The following is a 17,732-nucleotide window of genomic DNA, read 5'->3' on the forward strand; positions in this document are numbered from 1 at the left end:
CTGGTCTGTACTTGTTAACAGGAGAGACTCCTTCTACAGGGATGTGATACACTTAAACAGAAGGGGGGGGGTGCAAGAATATTTGCTGATGCTATCGAGGCAGTGTTAGGTGGGTCAGAAAACTGCTAGCTTGGGGGGATACAAGGACTAATAGATTAACAGTAGCCACCGGCAGAGGTAGTAGTAGTAGTGGCACATGATGCAAGAAAGCAAGTGTAGGAGCTTATGCAGCATCAGCCAAAAAAAAAAAAAAAAAAAAAAATATCACACCATTCCCTCCAAATGCCTGTCCAGTTCCTCCTTAAATTTATTTAACCTATCAACTTCCAAAACGACAGATGGAAGTTTGTTCCAGCAATTAACCACCCGCTGGCTAAAGGCAAATTTCCGCACATCTATTCTACATCTGTCCTTTCTTAATTTGAACTTATGTCCCCGTAGGTTCGTAATCTGAACAAGTGGAAGGATCCCATCAGAATTCAGCGTGCTCAACCCATTCAAGGCCTTATAGACCTCAATCAGATCACCGCGCAGATGCCTAGTCTCCAGCCACTGCAATTTGCAGAACTTAAGCCTCTCTTGGTAAGAGAATCCCTTCATTCCCCTCACCAATCGTGTTGCTCTTCTCTGTACACGCTCAAGAAAATCTACATCCTTCCTAAAATGAGGCCTCCAGACCTGTACGCAGTACTCAAGGCATGGCCTGACCATTGCCTTATACAGAGGGACAATCACCTCCTTTTCCCTGCTAGCAAAATTCCTATATATCATTGACAAAACCCCATGACCTGCCCTAGCAGCCTGTCTGCATTGCTCAGAAAACTTCATATCTGACTGCACAATTACTCCCAGGTCTTTTTCATTTTCTACCACCTTAAGTGTAGTACCACACAGTTGGTACGTTTCTCTGGGGTTACTTCTACCCATATGCAGTACTTTGCATTTGTCAAGGTTGAACTTCAGTTGCCACTTCTTAGCCCATCTGCCCAAATTATCTAGATCCTGTTGCAGTAGCACACTGCCATTACTGTCATTAACAACCCTGCCAACCTTTGTGTCATCTGCAAACTTCGACATTAAGCCTGATATACCTTCATCAATATCATTGATAAATACACAAAACAACAGTGGACCCAACACCGAACCCTGTGGGACTCCACTAATAACATTAGTCCACGAAGAGCAGCACCCATTGATTACCACCCTCTGTCTTCTCCCACTTAACCATCCTTTTATCCATTGTAGCAACTTACCCTTAATACCATTCTGCTCCAATTTGTACAGTAGTCTTCCATGCGCAACAGTGTCAAAAGCTTTCCTGAAATCCAAGTATATGATATCAAAATTATTTTTTGCATCCAGTTCCTTTGTGACCACATCATAATAACCAATCAAATTTGTCAGACAAGACTTTCCCTTAACAAACCCATGCTGTGTTTGAATTATTGCTGCAGTCTTGTCTAGATGATCCTGCAATGCATCTTTAACCAGTGACTCCATTATTTTACCCGGAACAGAAGTTAAACTAACTGGTCTGTAATTACTCGTGTCACCCTTCGATCCACCTTTGTGAATTGGGGACACATTTGCACATCTCCAGTCCGTGGGAACCTCCCCTGGGTCCAAGGATGCTCTCATAATTATGGCTAAGGGTTTGCTTAGTTGCTTTGCCGCCTCCTTTAAAATAACTGGATAGATCCCATCCACCCCAGGTGCCTTTCTTATGTTTAACTTCAACAATTTCTCCTCCACTTTGCTCTCAGTTATTACAAAATCATTAAGCACACTGCTACAATTTGATAACCTTCTTCCATTTTCAAACTGTAATAATTCCTCACGTGTGAATGTAGATGCAAAATACTCATTCAGTTTGTTACCCACCTGAGCAGGATCCTCAACAGTCGAACCATCGATGTCAAGTGGACCAATCATATTCCTCCCCTTCCTTTTAGAGTTTATATAAGTAAAGAAATCCTTGCTGTTTTTCTTAGCATCCTTTGCCAAAGATTTCTCGTAATCCGCCTTCGCCTGCCGAACCTCCTTTGTGACCTGATTACAGACTAGCTTATATCTGCCACAGGCTTCTGCGTCACCTGATAATTTATATGCATCCCATGCATTTTTCTTCTCTGTCACGAGAAGAAAAATGCATTTCACCTCATGAAATCACTTTCACGAGGTGAAAGTGATTCTTGCACTGCTTCTATTGGAATGAGCAGCAGCCTGGAAAACAATATGCAGGATATTTCAGAGACTGCTGAGAGTCATTGCAGTACAAGTAAACACATGGGTTGTGTTAGGGTAGCTAAGAATAGGAACAGGTGCATGTATACTTGCATGTACACCAATGCTAGGAGTTTGGTAAATAAATTTGATGAATTTGAGATATTGCTCAAAGCATCAAAGGCGGATATTGTTGGGATGTCAGAGACGTGGCGTCACAAAGATATAAGGGATGCAGAACTGGAATTTGGGGAGTACAACATCTATGGAAAGGATAGACAGGATAGGAAGGGAGGAGGGGTTATGCATTAGTTAAGAAACACATAAAATCCAAGGAAGTGAAGCCAGTCAACATCGCTGGACAGTGCAGTGTCGAGTCAGTTTGGTGTGACATAAGCATTGGGAGATCAAAATTGAGAGTAGGAGGGCGCTATAGGCCTAATGACTCTGATGAGTATAATAAGAAACTGTACAGGGAAATAGTGGGCCAGTAAATCAGAGTCTTATAATGGGGATTTTAATTTCCCAGATATTGACTGGAATTTGTGGGTTGGTCACTCACACACTAGCAAGGCTTTTGTGGATTTATTGGATGATTGTTTTCTACACCAGCATGTTCGGGAGGCAACTAGAGGGAGTAACACTCTTGATTTGATTATCAGTAGTGATTCTTCATGCATTAAGAATCTGCAGATAAAGGAACCACTAGGTGGCAGTGATCACAGTGTGCTGAAGTGGGATTTACTCAAAGAGGTAACTACCATCAGGGGTAAAGAGAAGGGTTATTGCTTTCGTAAAGGCGACTACGATGATCTGAGACAGTATTTAAATTCAATACAGTGGGACCAACAGCAAATTCAAATTGGTAAGCATTCAAAGAACTTATCTTGGAAGCTACTAGGCTTTACATACCAACTAAGAAATATTGTTCAAGATTTAGGCCTATATGAATGTCAGATGAACTAATGAGACATATGGCAGAGAAGAAAAATGCATGGGTTACATATAAATTAACACCTGACACAGAACCCTATTATAGATATAAGTTGATCTGTAACCAAGTCACAAAGGAGGTTAGGCAGGCGAAGGCAGATTACGAGAAATCTTTGGCAAGGGATGCAAAGAAAAACAGCAAAGAGTTCTTTACTTATGTAAACTCTAGAAGGAAGGGGATGAATCTGATTGGCCCACTTGATATCGATGGTTCAACTGTTGATGATCCTGCTCAGGTAGCTAACAAACTAAATCAATATTCTGCGTCAACATTCACACATGAGGAGTTATTCAGGAAGGAGAATGCCAGAGGTGAATTGAACTCTGGCAGTGAGCTAGATGGTTTTGTAATAACTGAGAGGAAAGTGGAGGAGAAATTGTTGAAGATAAAAATAAAAAAGGCACCTGGGGTGGATGGGATCTATCCAGTTATATTAAAGGAGGCAGCAAAGGAAGTAGGCAAACCCTTATCCATAATTATGAGAGCTTCCTTGGACTCATAGGAGGTACCTATATACTGGAGATGTGCAAATGTGATCCCACTTCACAAAGGAGGATCAAAGGCTGACACAAGTAATTATAGACCTATGAGTTTAACTTCTGTTCCAGGAAATTTAATGGAGGCACTGGTTAAAGAAGTACTGCAGGATCATCTAGACAAGACTTCAGTTATAGCTCGGACACAGCATGGTTTTGTTAAGGGGAAGTCTTTACTGACCAATTTGATTGGATACTATGATGCAGTCACAAAATAACTGGATGTAGGGAATAACTTTGATATTATATACTTGGATCTTAGAAAGGCCTTTGATACACTTGCACATGGAAGACTACTGCACAAATTGAAGCAGTGTGGCATTGGAGGCAAATTACTGCTATGGGTGGTTGAGGGGGAGAAGACAGAGTGGTAATTAATGGACATTGCTCATCGGGGACTAATGTTATTAGTGGAGTCCCTCAGGGCTCAGTGTTGGGTCCATTATTGTTTTCTGTATTTATAAATAATATTGAGGATGGTATATCAAGCTTAATGTTCAAGTTTGCAAACGATACAAAGGTTGGCAGGGTTGTTAAGAACACTACTGATGCTATGCTGCTGCTGCTGCAACCGGATCTGGAAAGGCTGAGAGGTGGCAAATGAAGTTTAACATTGACAAATGTAAAGTACTACATATGGGAAACAGCAACCCAATAGCAATGTATCAACTCTGTGGTACTACACTGACAGTGGTAGAGAATGAAAAGGACCTGGGGGTAATTGTGCAGGCAGGTATGAAGTTCTCTGAGCAGTGCAGATGGGCTGCAAGAGTAGCTCATGGTGTCTTGTCAATGATATACAGGAATTTTTCTAGCAGGGATAAGGTGGTGATTATTCCCCTGTATAAGGCAATGGCCAGGCCACACCTTGAGTACTGTATACAGGTCTGGAGGCCTCATTTCAAGACGGATGTAGAGCTGCTGGAACGAGTACAGAGAAGGGCAACAAGATTAGCGAATGGAACAAAGCCTTGCTCTTAAGTAGAAAGGCTTAAGTTTTGCAAATTACAGTGTCTGGAGACTAGGCACCAGCGAGGTGATCTGATAGAGGTGTATAAAGCCTTGAATGGTTTGAGCATGCTCAATGCTGATGGGTTTCTTCCTCTTGCTCAGAATAATCAGCTGAGAGGGCATAAATTCAAATTGAGGAAAGACAGATGTAGGATAGATGTGCAGAAATTTACCTTTAGCCAGCGGGTAGTTGGTTGGTGGAACAAACTTCCATCCCTTGTTGTGGAAGTTGATAGCCTAAATAAATTTAAGGCTCAGCTGGACAGGTATTTCGAACGAACGGAGGGGTGAAGTGGAAGTTTTTTTTTTTTTTTTTTGGCTGATGCTGCATAAGCTTGCTTTCTTGCATCATATGCCTCAACTAATGCTAATGTTTACATAGGTAAAGAACTCTTTTCTGTTTTTCTTTGCATCCTTTGCCAAGGATTTCTCATAATCTGCCTTTGCCTGCCTAATCTCCTTTGTGACTTGGTTACAGACCAGCTTATATCTATCATAGGCTTCCATGACACCCATTAATTTATATGTAACCCATGCATTTTTCTTCTCTGCCATATGTCTCATTAGTTCATCTGATACCCATTTAAGCCTAAACCTTGAACAATATTTTTTAGTTGGTATGTAAAGCCTAGTAGCTTCCAAGATAAGTTCTTTGAATGCTTTCCGTTTTGAATTTGCTGTTGGTAACATCATCAGTTGGTCCCACTGTATAGAATTTAAATATTGTCTCAGATCCTCGCAGTCGCCTTTATGAAAGGAAAAACCCTTCCCTTTACCCCTGATGGTAGTTACCTCTTTGAGTAAATCCTACTTCAGCACACTGATCACTGCCACCTTGTGGTTCCTTTATCTGCAGATTCTTAATGCATGAAGAATCACTACTGATAATCAGATCAAGAGTATTACTCCCTCTAGTTGCCTCCCGAAAATGCTTATGTAGAAAACAATCATCCAATAAATCCACAAAACCCTTGCTAGTGTGTGGGTGACCACCACACAAATTCCATTCAATATCTGGGAAATTAAAATCTCCCATTATAAGACTCTCTGCTTTACTGGCCCACTCTATTTCCCTGTACAGTTTCTTATTATACTCAGAGTCATTAGGCCTATAGCACACTCCTACTCTCAATTTTGATCTCCCAATGCTTATGTCACACAAAACTGAATCGACATTGCACAGTCCAGCGATGTCGACTGGCTTCACTTTCTTGGATTTTATGTGTTTCTTAACTAATAACATAACCCCTCCCTGTGCACATTGTACTCCCCAAATTCCATTTCTGCATTCCTTATATCTGTGTGACCACGTGTCTGATATCCCAACAATATCTGCCTTTGATGTTTTGAGCAATACCTCAAATTCATCAAATTTATTTACCAAACTCCTAGCATTGGTGTTCACGCAAGTATACATGCACCTGTTCCTATTCTTAGCTACCCTAACACAACCCATGTGTTTACTTGTACAGCAATGACTCCCAGCAGTCTCTGAAATATCCTGCATCTTGTTTTCCAGGCTGCTGCTCATTGAAATAGAAGCGGTGCAAGAATCACTTTCGCCTCTGCCAGTGGCTACTGTTAATCTATTAGTCCTTGTATCCCCATAAACTAGCAGTTTTCCGGCCCACCTAACACTGTCTCAATAACATCAGCAAATATTCTTGCACCCTTTATATTTAAGTGTATCCCATCCCTGTAAAAGCAGACTCTCCTGTTACAGACCAGGCTGAAAAAAATTCTACCCCTTGAGCCTTGCACAATCTTTCCAGGGCTGAATTGATCGACAAGGCTCTCATCATATAGTTCCTCCTATCGTGTCTGGGCAGAATTGCAGACACTTTCAAATTCAACCCTAATTCACGGCTTTTTTTCAACAGGGACCTGTAGAAGAAACAATCTGTAGGTTTATACAGCTACCTGACTTAGTATTAGTCATATAGTGGCAAGGAAGCCACAGGCCTTTGCTGCACTGGACAAAAACAAAAAAAAAAAAAAAAAAAAAAAAATTGGTAAGAAAATATAAATTAGGTACTTCCCTTCTCATAAAGAAAATTATCTAGCTGACCCTTGAATTTCTTCAAACTGTGAATCTCAACAACCTGCAGAGGTAACTTGTTCCATAACCAACAACTTGTTGGCTAAAAGAAAACTTCCCACAATCTAGAATAATGGATTTATGGTCCCCTAGTTCTGGAATTCTTTATATAACAATGAGGATTCTGCCTTTATTTATTTTACTAACCCCTCTCAGAGCCTTATAAACTTCAATCAGGTCCCCTTCGATGCTGCCTAGTTGACACACCCCGTAGCCCACGTAATCAAAGTCTTTCCTCACATAGTCACCCTTTTGCCAATCTAACCATGTGAGTTGCCTATCTATGGACCCTTTGAAGAAGCTCGATGTCTTTTGTCAGACGAAATCTCTAAATGTGCAGTTGTACAACTGCCTCATACAATGAGATTATGATTTCCCTATCTGTATTGTTCAATTACTCACTGATAATCAGGATATTGTTCAATTAATTATCAGTAGGACAATATAGGCTTCCTGACTCAGAGAACTTCATAGCTTCCCAAATCATAACTCCTAGACCAGTATTGTTTTTAATTCAACTCTACCAAGTGTAGAAGATATTTTGAGGTTCCTATTGCTCAAGTGTAAGACCTGCATTAAAACATATCTGCCACTTTTCTGATCACTCTTGAAGCCTGTTCAAGCCATCCTGAAGGAGTAGTGTTTGGCACTGTTCATTAACAACTCTCCAAATCTTTATATTGTCTGCAAATTTTGGTAACATGCCCTCTATTCTTTCATCAATGTGATTCATGAAAATCAGAAACAATAGTGATCCAAGATTCGATCCTTAAGGGCCCCACTTCTGACATTACACCAAAATGATCAATATCCATTAATCACAACCCTCAGTCTTCTGTCTGCAGCTATCTTGCAATCCATCTTAGAATCATACCAGTGAAATTAACATGTTTCAGCTTACACAGTAACCTCTAATGAGGGACTGAATCTTGAAATGAAATGCCTTGCTAAATCCAAATAAACTATTCTGAAATTGTTTCTCTACATCCAGCTCATGAGTAACTGTGTCAAAATAGTTTACTAGGAAGTTAAAGATGACTATCCCTCAACAAAAACATGCTGTGTATCCTTCAGGATGCCATTTCTATCTAAATATCCCAGATTGCACTCTTAATAATGCAAATTACATATTGAATTCATTAGCATCAACTGGATTATCTGATTTTAACACACCCAATACGCAAGGGTCCGATCTAATTAATTTTCTTCTTTGTATTCATATACATGAAAAACTCCTTGTCATCATTTTTTGATTTTTTAGCCAGTTCTTTTCATACTCAAAATTTTCCTTAACACCGGAGTCAGACTAATTGACCTATAGTTACCTTACTTAAGAACTGGCTTTATGTATTGACAATACATTGGCATTTCTGCATTCCAAAGGAATCTCCCCAAAGTTCAATGATGCCTACATAATTAACACTCTCGGGCTGCCTTCCTCAAAATTACTGGGTATATGCCGTCAACTCCAGGAGCCTTACTTACTTTTAGGCTTGAAAATTTTTATAACAAACAGTAATATGTACATTTGAAATCACTAATTTCATATGGCTCAGCCTCAGTCAAACTAACAGAGCAAGCTTATCTGCAAAAAGATCTAAACCTCCTAAGGACTTCCTAATTCATTTCACAAATATACATGGTCTCAATTCTAATCTCAACGATGTCCATTTCCACTTGCAGTCTGCCAAACCCCATGTACTTTTTCTGACAGAATCTTAGTTATCGGTTGATTCAACTACTGCTCATCTCAGATGGCCAAATTATTCGCTGTATGATTCCTTTCGCCTCAAAGGTGGTACTTGTGCATATGCCCATTCTGATATTACCTGTCAGAGACTTGGCAATTTGGAATCTCCTCTCTTTGATCTTCTCTGGATTAAAATCTCTCTACCTCATTGTGTCAAATTCATCTGTTGTCTCTACCGTTCTCTCAACTCCACTAACCACTAATCGCTCTTTGACTTCCTCTCTTTGCAACTTGACTTTCTCCAGTCCAACTTTCCTAACAGTGAGGTAATTTTCCTTGGTGATTTCAATGTTCACAACTCCAGCTGGCTTCCGTTTTCTAGTCACACCGACCCAGCAGGTCGAGATGCTGAGGCTTTTGCAATTACTAATGACCTAGCACAGATTGTTCATTCACCTACAAGAATACCGGACAATCCTAATCATACAGCCAATACGCTTGATCTTTTTCTCACAAACAACCCTTCCAAGTACATGGTCAAAGTGAGAGGTCCTTTAGGCACTTCAGATCACAACTTGGTGATTGTCTCTTCTCCAATGGAACCTTTATCTCACGGCTATGCTCAACCTCGTGCTGTTTGGCATTACAAGAATGCAAAATGGGATGACCTGCGAGACTTCTTTTCTTCTTTTCCTTGGTCGGATTACTGTTTCAAAACTTCTGATGTTAACGTTTGCTCAGATCGTGTCAGTGAAATTATTCTTGCAGGAATGGAATCCTTTATCCCACACTCCTCTTTAAAATCTCGTTCTTTACCTAAATCTTGGTTTTCCAATAAATGTGCTAAGGCTGTCCAAGAGAAGAATGTTGCATATCGTAATTGGCTTGTTTCTAATTCTTCAGTTTCATTTTCTGCCTACACCAAAGTTTCGGAAACAATTGTAAAGCAGTTATTAATCAGTCCAAACTAGAGTTTGAAACAGGCTAAGAGTAGAAAAACTTGCTTCTTGCCCTAATGGTAGCCGAGCATTCTGGTCTCTTGCCAAAGCTATTGGCCGCAACTTCTGCCCATCTCTGCTCCCACCTCTGTCCAAACCAGATGGTTCTGTTGTCACTTCAGCCAAGGATAAAGCTGACCTGCTAGCATCCCATTTTTCTTCCAGCTCATGTATTAATGATCTTGGTAAAAAACACCTCCCACCATTCCCAACACGCACCATTCAATGTCTCCTGTGGTCTTCCGTCAAAAAGGATATCAGAAGGATTTTTGATGAATCTTGATGCTAAGAAAGCTCCAGGTCCCTGATGGTATTTTCTCCACTTGTTCTCAAAAACCTGTGCTCCTGAATTACTCCTATTCTTTGCTGCCTTTTTCTCACTTTTTTTTATTCCAAAGGTGTTTTTTCTTTCTGCTTGGAAATTCGCTCATATCCAGCCAGTTCCTAAAAAGGGTGACAAAATCCCTCCCATCCAATTATCGTCCCCATTGCAATTACTTCTACTCTTTCTAAAGTAATGGAGAAAATTAATTAACTGCCAACTCTTAAACTACCTAGAAAACCTTCCGTCTGATCAAACGATCGCCAGTATGGATTCCGTCAGTGTCGATCCACTGGTGATATTCTGGCTTATGTTACCCATTTTATGGGCTAATTCAATGGAAAAAGTTTCGGCAAAAACACAAAATAGTTTGCTCTTGACACCTCAAAGGCTTTTGATCGTGTTTTGGCATAAAGGTCTTCTAAACAAGCTTCCATCTTATGGTTTGCCAACTGTTTTTTAGTAATTGGTTATCCAGTTTTTCTCTCTGATCGCTCACTGAGGGTGATGGTAGATGGCTCTCTGTCTTCTAGCTTCTCAACTAATGCCGGTGTCGCCCAAGGTTCAGTTTTCCCCACTCTTTTCCTCTTGTGTATCAATGACCTTCTTCCATTGACTGGAAATCCTATCCATAGTTTTTGTCGATGATAGCACATTGCATTCCACTTTCCAGTTTGAGAAAACCTTGTCCTGCTCAATCAGCTTCAGCTTCTAGAAGATCTGCCCGCCAATTCCTTAAATGCCGATCTTCAGGTAATTCTCCAGTGGGGCAGAGACAACTTAGTTTTATTTCAATCCTTCTAAAAACTCAGTCTTGCCCTTATATCTCGCAAAAAGGATTCTTCTGCTCCTATGCTTATGTTTTAGTGACACTCCGATTTCTAGGCAAAATGATATATCTCTTTTGGGGATTGCCCTGACTTCTAATCTCTCTTGGCACAAGCACATTACAAATATTGCTTCTTCTGCATCTAAAAAAACTTGGTTTTTCTCTTTCGCTCTCGGCATTACTTTTTCTTCCAAAACAGCTGCTCACTCTGTATAAATCGCAAATCCGCCCCTGCCATGTAATATTGTTTCCCACATCTCGGGTGGTGCCCCCAAAAACCTCTCTCAGGCTTCGTGATTCCATTCAGAAGAGGGCAGTTAGGTTAATTAATGATTTCATCTCTAACAGAGTCTCTCCACTCGCTTTCTCATAGACACACTGTTTTCTGCTGCATGCCTCTTCTACAGATACTTCCATGGGCATTGTTCTTCTGAATTAGCTTCTATAATTTCCCGCTCTCTCTTTCAAAAACAGTCCGAACACATGCCGCCACCAGCCAACATCCATTTTACTGTCCAACTTCAAACCCACAGAAACCAACTTTTCATCTTCCTCATTTATTCATTCAATTGCCGTTTTCTGGAACAACCTTCCTTCATATGCATTTCCTGAAAATTACAATCTACAGAAGTTCAAGTCCAATGTCAACAAATATCTTCTTTCGTCTGCTCAACCTCCAAACCAAGCATGGTACTAGGTACCATAGGTTTCTAATACCTCTCGTGTTTGGGGTTCACATAAAAAAAAAAAAAAAAAAAAATGTCACACAGTCCTCTCCTCAGCATGGTCTTTCGTCAGTAAAACACTGATGCAAATTACATATTCAATTCATCATCAAAACATCAGCTAGATTATCTAAGACTTTTCCCACACCCAATATGCAGGGGTCCCAAACTCCTTGTCCTCATTCTTTGATTTTTTTAGCCCAGTGCTTCTCATACTCAGCCTTGGCCTCCCTAACCTTGTGGTAATATTATAGATAAACTTGTAGTTGTAGACTTCAGTACTTTTCACTGCTCCACAACTTTCTCATGCTATGTGTTTCTGCTCTATTAAACTAGCTAGCTCTGTATTAATTTATCTTGGTATCCTCTTTGTGGTGTATTTTCTTAATACAGTGGAATCTCGTTAATACAAAGTTCAAGGGACCTAAATTTTGTGATAACGAGATCCCACAAAAGTGTCAAAATTTTACAGTTTTTTTTGGTGCATACAGTATATCTAAGAATAATAATAAATAATAATAATATCAAAAATAAATTAATAAAATAAAATAAAAACAAAAGCCTTGTCTAACAATACAGTAATAGGAATAACATATTTTTTAGATTTTATTTTATTTGTAAGATAAACTAAAAGAAAAGCATTAACGGAAATGAAAATATTGTACAGTATATATTTTGATATATACAATATTTTAGTATCACAGTAAAAAAAATTACAATATTAATATAAAAGGAAACAAACAAACCATTAACTTTTTAATAAATTAATCTAATTTAAAGAAATAATCCAATGTCACTTGCACAGTTTTTGTTCTATATGCATTTTTAACTACAGCACAGATGTTATCAAATGTAATAGTTGTTTCTTTATCAATGTTACTGCAGGAACACATTATGTTCAATGCATTTTGGGCATCTTTTTTAGATGGCAGTGTGCACGCTTCTTCACTTTCTCTGTTGCTGGTAACAAAAACATCATCGTTTTGTTTGGTACCCAGCAGCTCTTCTGGTGTTGAAGTGGTAGCAACTTCATCATCCATTCACAAAATCTTCAAATTCGCTACAAAATCCATATGCTCCTTCAAATTCCTACATTCCTCACTGTTACTATCATTCACCTGCTGGACCATGTTTATGATGTTCTCTCCAAAGCCACTCTTTCTGAAGCACTTGATTATTACACTTGACATAATACTTTCCCAAGCAATAACAAGATTACGGATAGCATCCAAGACATTCCAATTTGGCTGAAAGTTGTTCCCTTCTTCTATGTTGCGGATCAAGTATCTTATCAGGCAGGCTCTATATGCTCTCTTGAGGTTATAAATAATGCCTTCATCCAGCGGTTGCATTAAACTGGTGGTACTGGGGGGTAAAAACAACAGCCGTATATTTGTGAACTTATGTGTCTCATCAGAATGTGCTGTACAACAGTCTAAAATCATCAAAATGTTCCTTTTTTCTGAAGCCATTCTTCTACCCAATTTTGATAACCAAGACTGAAAGATTTTGACCGTAAGGCAGCACTTCTATTGGCCTCATAATCACAGGGAAGTTGGTTAACTGGTTTAAAACATCTTGGCTTGGAAAACTTACCAATCACAAGTGTACTGTAGTTTTGTATTGCCATCTGAATTGCAGCATAACAGAACAGCAAGTCTTTGTTTACCTAATTTTCCACCATGACAAGACTCTCCTCAAACAGCAAATGTTTTTTTTGGCAGCAAATTATTAAATAAACCAACCTGTCTCATCAAGATTAAAAATATTCTTTGCCTCATATTTTTCAAGGATGGACCATACAGAACACAATCAGTCTGCAGCCTTTTCTTTGTCGACTAATCCAGACTCACTGCAAACATTTTGCGAAACCAAGTTATTCCTGTCTTTAAATCTTTGGCGCCAGCCACCGCTGCATTTGAAGTCGCTAATCCCATGTTGCTGAGCTAGATAATTTGTCTTTTCTTGCAAAATTGGACCTGATATTGCCAAATTAGATGCACACATTTGTTGATACCAATCAAAAGTTCTGTTTCAAGCTCCTACTGTTTTGCACCATGAATTCATTTCCTGTTTTTCATTGCTGCTCCAGTGTCGTGTACTTCAAGTCTGTTTCGGTTTTTCAGTATTGTAGACAAGGTAGGTAAAGGGATGTTGCAATGTCCGTTTTGCTTCTTTCCATCCTATCAGCCTCTTCAAAATAGGATGGAAAGAAAAATCATCAAAAATGTTCCTTTTTTCTGAAGCCATTCTTCTATCAAAAACCATCATTAAGCCTGGAAATTAAACTAAAAATTGTATAATTTTTAGTTCAATTTTCAGGCTTAATTCTATTCATCTATGTTTTATCGCCATAACACTGCTAGATAAGATATAATATAAACAAATTTTAAATTAATTTAAAGACAAGTTCTGAAAAAGACATCAGTCAGATAAAATGGCACAAAAAATAGATTGCTGTATACGATAGCAAAAGACTCTTTGAACTGGGGTAACAATTGCAACTGACCTTATTCCCTGGAGAGCAAGGGAGTGCATGTAAACAACTTAGAAAAACTTTTTATTCTTTTGTTAATTAACAACTCATCCTTCAGAAAGATGTTTTTCAGAGTGCACTTGACGTAGCTACCATAAACTGCTTTTGTTTACACAAAACTAATTTCTAACAAGTCAGTGCCATCCTTTGGGAAGTATGGAGCCAGGTGGCCTGGGGAGGGGCAATAACTGGATCGCTCAGCCAAGATTTGTATTAAACATACAAAATGACAATATTTATTTCTCATGGGGTGAAAAAGAACTTTGTAATACATATTAACTGAATTTTGTAATAAATGAATATTTTTACATAGAAAAGCCTATCCTTTCGCAGGGGAATGGTATGTGCTTCATATAAATGAATAGTTTGTATAAACGAGATTTTACTGTAGCATATATTTCTTCTTTGATCATTGCTTTATAGGTATTCCATAATTCTAACGTATTCACCCTCCATCTGTAATCCACCCAATTATTAGATGCCATATAACACCTTAAACTGTCATGAAATCAAAATACATCCCTCTACCTTTAACAACTGCAATATCTTTCTTCATCTTCTAAATAACAACTGTGTGATCACTACCTTGCCAATGGTTCCTGTACTGTAAGTTATATGATGTCATCTGATTCGTGAGTAATGAGGTCTAGAATATTCTTACCTCTAGTATATATAATAATAATAATCTAGTTTATTTAAAAATTTTGTTCCCCAAGGAGGAAATAAATACCAATAACCAAAAGTATAAACAAAGCAAATTTGGGGAAAGGGAGATTAGCTAAAGAGGAATATAAATTTAAAATAAACAGTAATGAGCTTAAAGGCAGACCAATGTCCAGAAAGCATTAGAGGAAAGAGGGCTTACTATATATAAGGCTAAAGGTCTAAGAGAAAATGATAGTGCAGAGGCAAACAGCGAATGGAAGGCTGGCAGTCCAGATGGGTTAATTTAAACCATCATGGTGACCCATATACTGAGTAGGTAACCATGATTTGGATAGGGATTTCTGCACTTTATTAAAACAAGAAATTACCTTTACAATGTTGAGTTCAACTACAAAGCTGAAGAGCAAGGGATTAAGCACTCCGAGGTTTAAAACAGGCTTCTTCATCATTAATCTAAGAAACTGAAGTGATGCCCTGCAAACCTACAATCACAACGAATCATTATTATTGAAGTTGAAGGATGTTATCATTAATGTAGTAATAACTATTTTAAAATAAACTACATACATCACATATCAGTTGGTGGTAAGGTTACAAACACTGCTGCAAAATGTTTGGCAAGATAATTTTTAAGTATATTAGTTATTAAAGCATTCAGAGTTAATATGAAATTACACCATGCAGTGTCAGTTTATTTCAAAACAAAAGAAAATTACAAATTGAACAATTTTAATGCTCCATTTCATTATACTTATAACTCAGTTATCTTAAAAATAAGCATAGAAAAATGGCTTTATACTTATTAACCAATGCGCACACACACACACACACACACACACACACACACACACACACACACACACACACACACACACACACACACACACGTTACAACTTAGAGTGGTTCTCTCTAAATTAAAAAACTGCTAATTTAGTAAGCATTGTTCAAACACTGAACCATCAAGTGGCATGTTCTACCATCAGGGGTAAAGCATAGGGTTTCTGTTTTCATAAAGGTGATGACGGTGGTTGGTTGTTGTTGTCATTTAGGTTTTTAGGAGCATTATCAACTTAAGGCCATATTGCTCCAGGGATATGCGGTGGTCATTTCCTGACCTCTTCACATCCTCCGTATTTGGTGGTCATGGGCTCGAACCCCGGTCTAATCAAGAAGCATGAGTTACGCACTGCTGCTGCTCCTGCCCACCTGGCTACGGAGGCACCAACAGTGGTCAGAGACAGTTTTTAAATTCTACAGTGGGATCAACTGACGATGTTACCAACAACAAATTCTAAATGGGAAGCATTCAAGGAATGAATCTTGGAAGCTACTAGGCTTTTCATACCAACTAAGAAATATTGTTTAAGTTTTAGGCCAAACTGGATGTTAGATGAACTAATGGGACAGGTAGCGGAGAAGAAAAATGCATGGGATACTTATAAATTAACAAGTGACACAGAAGCCTATGATAGATATAAGCTGGTCTGTAATCAAGTCACAAACAGGTTAGGCAGGTAAAGGCCAATTACAAGAAATCTCTGGCAAAGGATGCAAAGAAAAACAGCAAAGAGTTCTTTACTCATGTAAACTCTAGAAGGAAGGGTATGAATGAGATTGGTCCACTTGATATCAATGGTTCAACAGTTGATGACTCTGCTCAGGTAGCTAGCAAAATGAATAAGTATTTTGCATCTACATTTACACGAGGAGTTATTCAGGGAGGGGAATACCAGAGGCGAGTTAAACTCCGGCAGTGAGCTAAATGATTTTGTAATAACTGAGAGCAAAGTGGTGCAGAAACTGTTGAAGATAAACATAAGGAAACTGTGGTGAATGGGATCTATCCAGTTATATTAAAGGAGGCAGCAATGGAAGTAAGCAAACCCTTGGCCATAATTATGAGAGTTTCCCTGAACTCAGGGGAGATACCCATGGACTGGATGTGTGAAAATGTGACCCCAATTCACAAAGGAGGATCAAAGGGCGACAAGTAATTACAGACCTGTTAGTTTAACTTCTGTTCCAGAGGAATTAATGGAGGCATTGGTCAAAGAAGCACTGCAGGATCATCTAGACAAGCCTTCAGTTATAGTTCAGATATAGCATGGATTTGTTAAGGGTACTAGGTTTGATTGTCTGACCAATTTGATTAGATACTATGTGGTCACAAAGGAACTGGATGAAGAATAAGTATACTGAATAGGAAAATACACACAATTTATTTATGATTTTTTTTTGCAGTTTAAGTGGACTCATTTCCCACACGGCACAAGACAGATATATACATTAGTATTAGTACAGGCATGTGATGCAAGAAAGCAAGCTCACAGAGCATCAGCCAAAAAAAAAAAAAAAAAAACAACTTCCCATTTCATCCATCCATTCGGTCCAAAAGTTTATCCAGTTCTTCTTTGAATATATCTAAGCTATTTATTTATCCAACCTCCACAACAACAGATGGAAGTTCAATCCAGCAATTAACAACCCGCTGGCAAAAGGCAAATTTCCACACATCTATTCTGCAACTGTCTTTCCCTAACTTGAATTTATGTCCCCTTGGGTTGGTAATCTGAGCAAGAGGAAGAATCCCATCAGAACTGATGCTTGCTCAACTCATTCAAAGCCTTATACACCCAGTGCCGGACCAAGGTATTTTTGCACCCAGAGCAAAAAGATTTTTCGGCAACCCCTTTACCAAGGTTACATATATATATTTTTTATTATTTGTAAAAAACTTGTCGCAATTTAAAAAATGGCACGCCATGGCAAGGGATTATGCAAAAAAATAAAATAAATAAAAAAGGGAGTTAATACTAGAATATAAAAGGCAAAGAGGTTTATATAAGCATGGTTTAAATTTGGATGTTATTAATTGATAAGTTGTGTGGGGTGTACACTGTGAGTTAGAGTAGGGGGGAGACTGAAGGCTGGGGGGAAAAGATAGAGGTATGGGATGATAGAGAAGGTGACGCCAGAAATTAAGTGAGGCAGGCCCATGACTCAACGGCAGAAGGAGGTGACAGGGGGAGGAGACAAGAACCAATCTCCTCCCCCCTAGACGGGTAGGAGAGTAAAAGAAAACCAGGCTAGAGTGCTAGGTTTG

General features: G+C 38.8%; 1 protein-coding gene across 6 annotated transcripts in view; it reads right to left on the reverse strand.

Annotated features, from left to right (window-relative positions):
- DEF8 (differentially expressed in FDCP 8 homolog) overlaps positions 1-17,732 on the reverse strand; it is a 188,322-nt gene that overhangs the window by 50,919 nt on the left and 119,671 nt on the right. For 5 of the 6 annotated variants that reach the window (XM_090371955.1, XM_090371954.1, XM_090371953.1 and 2 more), the window contains one exon: positions 14,997-15,110. The exons of the other annotated variant lie outside the window; for it this stretch is intronic. In XM_090371955.1, coding sequence (XP_090228081.1) covers positions 14,997-15,110 — 114 coding nt within the window. The remainder of the gene's footprint in view (positions 1-14,996; positions 15,111-17,732) is intronic. 6 annotated transcript variants of the gene reach the window in all.

Source organism: Mastigoproctus giganteus, chromosome 4 (assembly GCF_048544385.1).
Source record: "Mastigoproctus giganteus isolate SK-2022 chromosome 4, ASM4854438v1, whole genome shotgun sequence".
In the NCBI taxonomy this organism is placed as follows: domain Eukaryota; kingdom Metazoa; phylum Arthropoda; class Arachnida; order Uropygi; family Thelyphonidae; genus Mastigoproctus; species Mastigoproctus giganteus.